Source organism: Eimeria necatrix, genomic scaffold (assembly GCF_000499385.1).
Source record: "Eimeria necatrix Houghton genomic scaffold, Enh_scaff402, whole genome shotgun sequence".
NCBI lineage: Eukaryota > Apicomplexa > Conoidasida > Eucoccidiorida > Eimeriidae > Eimeria > Eimeria necatrix.
Window position 1 is genome coordinate 10,001 of NW_013654302.1, and position 7,500 is coordinate 17,500.

At 59.3% G+C, this 7,500-nt stretch overlaps 2 protein-coding genes across 2 annotated transcripts; both read right to left on the reverse strand.

Annotated features, from left to right (window-relative positions):
• Positions 1-1,206: 1,206 nt before the first annotated feature.
• On the reverse strand, positions 1,207-3,667 carry ENH_00051190 (eukaryotic translation initiation factor 3 subunit 3, putative; the record flags this gene model as incomplete). The annotated part of the gene is made up of 4 exons (XM_013581359.1): positions 1,207-1,695; positions 2,059-2,433; positions 2,876-2,972; positions 3,282-3,667. The coding sequence occupies 4 exons, from the start codon at positions 3,665-3,667 to the stop codon at positions 1,207-1,209; spliced, it is 1,347 nt and encodes a 448-aa protein (XP_013436813.1).
• Positions 3,668-4,672: 1,005 nt separating this feature from the next.
• Positions 4,673-6,723, reverse strand: ENH_00051200 (ubiquitin carboxyl-terminal hydrolase domain-containing protein, putative; the record flags this gene model as incomplete). The annotated part of the gene is made up of 3 exons (XM_013581360.1): positions 4,673-5,427; positions 5,547-5,997; positions 6,349-6,723. 3 exons carry the CDS (start codon positions 6,721-6,723, stop codon positions 4,673-4,675), a joined length of 1,581 nt encoding a protein of 526 aa, XP_013436814.1.
• Positions 6,724-7,500: the final 777 nt, after the last annotated feature.

Here is a 7,500-nt window from a genome sequence, read left to right on the forward strand (position 1 = left end):
TGCTGCTGCTGGTGTGGCTGCTGCTGCTGCTGTAGCCAGCTAACTACTTTCCCTGTCGTGTCGTATTTGCTGCTGCTGCTAGCTGCTTTCTTGCCGGTTCTCTTCCGTAAGTTGCTGCTGCTGCTGCTGCTGCTGCTGCTGCTGCTACAGCCGCCGCCACTAACGCTTATACGAGGCTGCTGCTCCTGCTGCTGCTGTCGCAGCAGCAGCAGCTGCTGCTGCAGCGACGAGCCGGTAAAGGGGCAGCAGCTGCTGCTGCAGCAAGCCACTGAGGCTTCTTCCGCCGCCACTAACGCTTATACGAGGCTGCTGCTCCTGCTGCTGCTGTCGCAGCAGCAGCAGCTGCTGCTGTCGCAGCAGCAGCAGCTGCTGCTGCAGCGACGAGCCGGTAAAGGGGCAGCAGCTGCTGCTGCAGCAAGCCACTGAGGCTTCTTCCGTCTCCTTCATATTCTCTAGCTTTCTTATTTGCTGCCCCAGTGGGCCCCCTTAGCAGCAGCAAAGCTGTCTTCTGCTGCAGCAGCTCGCGCTGCAGCAGCTCGCGCTGCAGCAGCTCGCGCTGCAGCAGCCCGTTGCAACAGCAGCAGGTGCAGGAGCCTTGCTGCAGCAGTACCAGCTGCACCAGCAGCAGCTGCAGCAGCCTCGTTACTGCAGCAACTGCTGCAACAGCTGCTGCTGCAGCAACCCCATCAGTAGCAACTGCAGCAGCAGCAGCAGCAGCTGCTGCTGCTGCTGCTGCTGCTCCTGCGGGCCCTCGTTGTACCCAGCAGATGCAAGCAGCAGGAGCAACACCACAACACCATGAAAATGAATATAAAGAATTAAATAATATAAATAAAAAAGAAATAATATAAAAAATAAATAAAGAAATAAATATAAATATAAATTTAAATAAATATTGTCTCTGTCTCTGCTTTAAGTGGCTCTCTAGTTTGCATTTGGGCGTTAGAGAGAAAGAGACAAAAAAGAAAAAGTCGCGGCCGCGGCGCTGCTGCTGTCTTGCTGCTGCTGCTGCTGCTGCTGCTGCTGCAGCAGCAGCAGCTGCAGCAGTTGGTGGATGGTTAGGGCCGGCGGCCCTCCCTCCTCACTAGCAGCATTTGCTGCAGCATGCGTTTGCTTCTAAATAAGCGCGCGGTCGCCCTGCTGCTGCTGCTGCTGCTGCTGCTGCAGAACAGCAGCAGCAGCAGCAGCAGCAGCAGCAGCAGCGGGTCACTTGGGGTTTGAGGCTTCTTCCTTGGTTTGTTTTGCTGCAGCAGTGAGGAGGAAGAGGGAGCTGAGCGTGTCTGCGGAAGCAGCAGAAATGTCTTTGGTTTGCTGCTGCGTCTGCTCGTGCAGCAGCAGCACGGGCAGCAGCGAGGGGGCCTCCAAAACCCTAAACCCTAAACCCTCAGGGTCTGTGGGCAGCAGCGGCTCGCCGCGCAGCCGCCGCTGGTCATTTTCAAGCCGCCTTTTTTCCTGCTGCTGCTTCTGCTGCTGCTGCTGCCGCAAACTCTCTCTCTGGTAGCGCTGCAGCCGCTCCTGCTCCTCCCCAAGGCCCTCCAAGCAGCAGCAAACTCCCCACAAAGACTTTTCCATTTCTGCTGCTGCTGCTGCTGCACTTTCGCCCCAGCAGCAGCTGCTGCTGCGCAGCCCCCGCGGCCCCAGCGGGCTCCCCAGGAACAGGTCCGTCAGAAACGCGTTCCGCAGCGACACTGGGACCTGAAAACAATTAATTAATTAATTAATTAATTAAATTATTTATTTATTTATTTATTTATTTATTTATTTATTTGTTGGTTTGCTGCCTCGCTGCTTTGCTTCCAAACTTTGCTGCTGCTGCCGCGCTTCGCTGCAGCCAAATTGCAGCCCGCCAGCTGCAGATACACCCGAACCCCCAGCAGCAGCAGCAGCAGCAGCAGCAGCAGCAGCAGCAGCATTGCAGCAGCAGCAGCTATAGCAGCAGCAGCAGCAGCAGGAGCCGCGGGTCGTGGGGAGCTCGTGAGGAGCTGAAAAGCGGCTCGTTCGGCTCCGCGCCTCCCCGCAGCAGCAGCAGCAGCAGCAGCAGCAGCAGCAGCAGCAGACTTGGATGAGGACGGGTTCGTTTTGGATTTTTGCAACAACTTGGGGCTCTGCGTCGAGCGCATGCAGCAGCTTGGGGTTGACTCTGAAGGCAGTGAGGGGGTTTTTTGCTGCTCGAAGAGCAGCAGGATCGAAGGCCAGCAGCACGGCCTTGTCCACTTGCTGCTGGTAAGCAGCAAGACTCTCCACGATCTCGCGCTGCAGTGCAGCAGCAGCACCTGCTGTCAAGTACCACCCCACAGTGAAGCAGTCCACCTTAACGTCATGCATAAGTTCTGCCATTCTGTCTTGGTGTCTGTCGAACTCCTCGTCCACTCTTTCCTCCAAGTCTGCTGCAGAAGCAGCGCCTTTCTCCTGCTGCAGCACGCTCAGCACCTCCTGCAGCAGCAGCAGCAGCAGCAGCAGCAGCGGCGGTGGGGGGGAGCAGCAGCAGCAGCGGCGGTGGGGGGGGAGCAGCAGCAGCAGGCAGCGCACGCGCGGCGACAAGGGGGAAGCAGCGCAGCAAGCAGCAGCGCGAGGAAGGCAGGCGGCAAGGAGCTGCTGCTGCTGCTGCTGCTGCTGCTGCTGCTGCTGCTGCAGCAGCGGGGAGGGGGAAGCAGCAGCGAGCAGCAGACGCGCAGCAACACACATGCAGCAGCAGAGGGGAGCAGCAAGCCGGCAGCGGCAGGCATGCGCCAGATGCCAACCAGCAGCAGCAGCAGCAGCAGCAGCAGCAGCAAGGACCTTCAGATGCCAACCAGCAGCAGCAGCAGCAAGCAGCAGCAGCAGCAGCAGCAGCAGCAGCAGCAGCAGCAGCAGCAGCAGCAGCAGCAGCAAGGACCTTCTTCTGGGGGAGGGGGAAGCAATTTGTGACTTCGAGTTTGTCGCGGACTTCAGTGCCCAGCAGCTGGCCGTTTACGGGTAAAGGGTGAAAGTCCCTGAAATGAAATAAATAAATAATTAATTATTTTAATTAATTTAATTTAATTTAATTAATTTAATTTATTAATTAAATTAATTTAATTAATTAATTAATTTGCTGTTTTCTGAGATTTCAGGGATGCAGAATGAGCGCAGCAGCAAACAAAGCAGCAGCAGCAGCAGCAGCAGCAGCAGCAAGGCAAACCCTAAACCCTCGTTTGAACCCTTTTTAAACCCTTTTAAACCCTCAGCCCAAACCCTCGTCTAAACCCTCGTCTAAACCCTCGTCTAAACCCTCGTCTAAACCCTTTCCAAACCCTAATTACCTCCAGTGTTTGATGATTTTCATAAGAACGAGAGAATCCACATCCACCACCCGCAGTGCTGCTGACCGCTGCTGCTGCTGCTGCTGCTGCTTGCTGCTGCGCACCAGGGGGGCCCCCCGGCCCCAAGACCCCCAGGGGCCCTTTGCTTCTCCCTGAAGGGGGGCCCCCCCGGGGCCCCCCTCGAGGGGCCCCTGGGGGCCCCCCTCGTCTGCTGCAGCAGCAGCCCGCAGCAGATTGTTCACGACAGTTGCTGCGCTTTCCCCGCTGCTGCGGCTCGCAGCGCCTGCTGCTGCTGCTGCTGCTGCTGCTGTTCCTGCTGCAGCAGCAGCGCCGGCGCCGCCGCCCGCCGCGCCCCGCAGGTGGGGCGGCACGTACTTGTTGCTCATCCTGAGGGTTTAGGGTTTAGGGTTTAGGGTTTAGGGTTTAGGGTTTGGGTGCGGGGAGCGTCTTCCGCCAAACGCGGCGCCGCCAAGAGCAGCAGCAGCAGACCGACGAGCAGAGTCGCAGCAGCAGCAGCAGCAGCAGCAGCAGCAGCAGCAGCAACACCGCCTACTCAACAAAGAAGCGAGAATTGCTGCGATTCATAACCACCCAATCAGGGTTTAGGGTTTGGCCTCTAGGGTTTAGGGTTTATAAGCCCAGCAGATGACAGAGCCCCAGCAGCAACGGGGGCCAGCCCCACCCCCCCACAGCCAACCACGGCTGCTCCCCAAAACCCTAAACCCTAAACCCTAAACCCTAAACCCTAAATCTTAAACTTAAAACCTTAATTATATCGCACTTTTAAACCCTTTCTAGATCACACCTTATAAAAGGGGATGATTTCGTGATCTACTTTGCGACGGCCACCACTAAACCCTAAACCCTAAACCCTAAACCCTAAACCCTAAACCCTAAACCCTAAAGGTACTGTGTTGCTGCACTTTTTCGCGTTTCGAGAGAGTGCGCTGCAGCGCAAACCCTAAACCCTAGCCCGCAAGTTGAGGCCATGCAACGCTAGGGTTTAGGGTTTACGGTTTAGCCCCCTAGCTGCAGGCCCTCAGCAGCAAAGGCTCTCATTTCTAGGGTTTAGGGTTTAGGGTTTAGAGGGGCCCCACTGAGGGTTAGCAGCAACACCAGCACCAGGTGCAGGAACAAACTAATGCCGCTAAAGAAACCCTAAACCCTAAACCCTAAACCCTAAACCCTAGCTTCTAGGTCTCAGTTCCCGCGACTCTGCGTGCCGCTTCTTCCCATTCGCTAAGTGCGGGGCTACATGGCGGCCTGCTGCCGCTACTGCTGCTGCTGCAGCTGCTGCTGCTGCTGCAGCTGCTGCTGCTGCTGCAGCTGCTGCTGCTGCTGCTGCTGCTGCTGCTGAAATGTACTTATAAAAAATAAATAGTTATACACAACTAAGGGGGGCCCCCGCGGCAGCGGCGCGTCTTGGCGGCCGCGCCTCTCCGAGCTTTCTTGCCCGTGGGCCCCTCCACCTGCTGCTGCTGCAGCTGCTGCTGCTGCAGCTGCTGCTGCTGCTGCTGCTGCTGCTCCTGCTCGCTGCAGCGCTCATATAGCAGCAAATAAGCCTGAGTCCTCCTAACTTCTTCCCAGGAGCTCTGCGTGACGCAAATGTCATTAACAAGCCACCAAACGTCATCATTGAGGCCTTGGGGGCCCCCCGGGGGCCCCCCGGGGGCCCCCGCCTGTAGCAAACGTAATGGCCTCCGTCCCCACAACGCCCCTGGTGTTCTATGACGGCGCGAAGGCCGTAGCAAGGCACTGAAGGGGGCCCTGCACCTGTGTCTATGCTGCTGCTGCTGCTGCTGCTGCTGCTGCTGCTGCTGCTGCTGCAGCTGCTGCTGCTGCTGCTGCTGCTGCCCGGCTTCCGGGGGGATGCGCCGGGCTTCTTTGCGTGCGGCGCTGCGGAGCCGCGAGTGCTGCTGCGGGTGCTGGCTCCGCTGTCGCTCCCGCTGCTGCTGCTGCTGCTGCTGCTGCTGCTGCTGCTGCTGCTGCTGCTGCAGGCAGTGTCTTTCAGGTAGGGCAGCAGCAGGTGCTGCAGCTCCAGCGGAAAGTCCACGTGAGCCTTTATCTTCACGCTGCCAGCCCGCGAAGACCTGCTGCTGCTGCTGCTGCTGCTGCTGCTGCGGGAGGGGTAAGTGCTGCGCGGCAGCTGCAGCAGCACTAAGTGCGGCACCCGCTGCAGCAGCGTCCGGTGGTGTGGGGCCCCACAGCGCCTGCAGAAGGGCTGCTGCTGCTGCTGCTGTGCAGCAGCAGCAGCAGCAGCAGCACCTGTCGCTGCGACGGCATTGGGTGCTGCTGCTGCATCAGCAGCAGCAGCAGCTGCTGCTGCTGCTGCTGCTGCTGCCCGCGTCCTGGCTCTAGTGGCCCGACAAGACAGGGGCCCCTCCGGGTCCTCCCCACAAGGGGGCCCCCCTGTTGTCCTCGGGGAATCCTGCTGCAGCTGCTGCTGCTGCTGCTGCTGCTGCTGCTGCTGCTGCTGCTGCTGCTGGCCGCCCTCAGCAGCGCTGGCCGGGTCCCCCTGGCACTGGTGGCTGAGAGTCAAGCGGATGCACTCAGATAAAGTGATGGGCTGCTGCTTGCTGCTGCTGCTGCTGCTGCTGCTGCTGCTGCTGCTGCTGCTTCTGCTGCTGCTGCTGCTGCTGCTCGGCGCTCCGGACCTGCCGGGCTGCAACTCCGCAAAAATTTGCTCTATCAAGAACCTCCACAGCTCCTCCACGTCCTGCGCACAAACCCTAAACCCTAAACCCTAAACCCTAAACCCTAAACCCTAAACCCTTGGCGGTCGGGTAAGACGAGTTCGAGTTCTTTCATCCCCTCGCACCCCTAAACCCCAACGCCCAAGGTCAAAACCCTAAACCCTAAACCCTAAACCCTAAACCCTAAACCCTAAACCCTAAACCCTAAACCCCAAACCCTGCGCGCAAAAATGGCAGCGGCTCCCAGCCGCTAAGCAGGGCCCTGAACCCGTCCGTACTGCCAACGCAAACCCTAAACCCCAAACCCTCATAAGCCCACTAAACCCTAAACCCTAGTTTAGGGTTTTGAGGGCTCACGTGTCCTGAGGGTTTACAGCGTCCGAAGGGTCTGGGCCCGCCAGGCGCGGCCAGCGGCTGCGGAGGCCCCCTTTTGCTGCAGGGGTTTTTAGGGGGCCCCCTTGCTGCTGCTGCTGCTGCTGCTGCTGCTGCTGCTGCTGCTGCTGCTGCGGGGCCGGGGGGCCCCCCCAGGGCCCCGCGGGGGGGGCCCCCCAGGGCCCCAAGGGGGGGCCCCCCTGGGGGGCCCCCACCTGGGGAGAATAAAGAGTTGCAAAGGTCCTTGTTGCTGCTAAGGCCTGCAGCAGCACATTAAAGCTGCAGGTCCTCCCCAGGTTCAGCAGCCCGGGGGGCGGGAGGGGGGCCCCCCGGGCCCCGGGGGCCCCCGGGGCCCCTGGAGGGGCGAGGGGCCCCATGGAGAGAAATGGGAGAAGGGAAAGAAAGCTAGAGAAGAGGGTCAAGCCATTGGGGGGGGGCCCTGCTGCTGCAGGGGCGGCAGCAGAAGGGGGGCCCCCGCATCAGACGGCCTGCTGCTGCTGCAGCAGCTGCAGCAGCTGCAGCAGCAGCAGCAGCAGCAGCAGGGAGAGGCGCAGCCGCAGACAGGGCCACAGAGAGGGACAAGGGCTCCGAAGACGCTGCGTGGAGGGACCGCCGGATGCCGCTGCTGCTGCTGCTGCTGCTGCTAATGCTGCTGCTGCTGCTGCTGCTGCTGCTGCTGCTTTGGATAGATAGAAACAGCAGAAAGTCCTAGAGGGCGGGAAGGGAAAGTGAGGAAAAGGGAAAAGATACTTGAGGTGTACATACACCGCAACGGGCGCGCAGCGGGAGGGGACCCTGTGTCCCTGTGGAGTCGGCTGCTGCTGCAGCAGCAGCAGCAGCAGCAGCAGCAGCAGCAAAAGGGTAAATAGATTGGGGTTTGAAGTGAAGCAGCAGGCCTAGGGGCCCTGGAGAAGAGGAACTGAGGCGTCAGTTCAGCGAAAATGGGAAGAAGACCGAAAAATCCAGTGCTGCTGCTGCTGCTGCTGCTGCGCTCGCGGCTGCAGCAGCAAGCGGCGGTTTCTTTCTAAGCCCCGCTGGAAATAAAGACAAAAGGGCTTTGAGAAATCCAAATAAAGAAGATTCGCCGCAAAGTGAAGAAGAGAAGAAGCGGAGAAGGCTGGGAAATGAGACGGCGTTCGCCCGAGGTGTCTGTA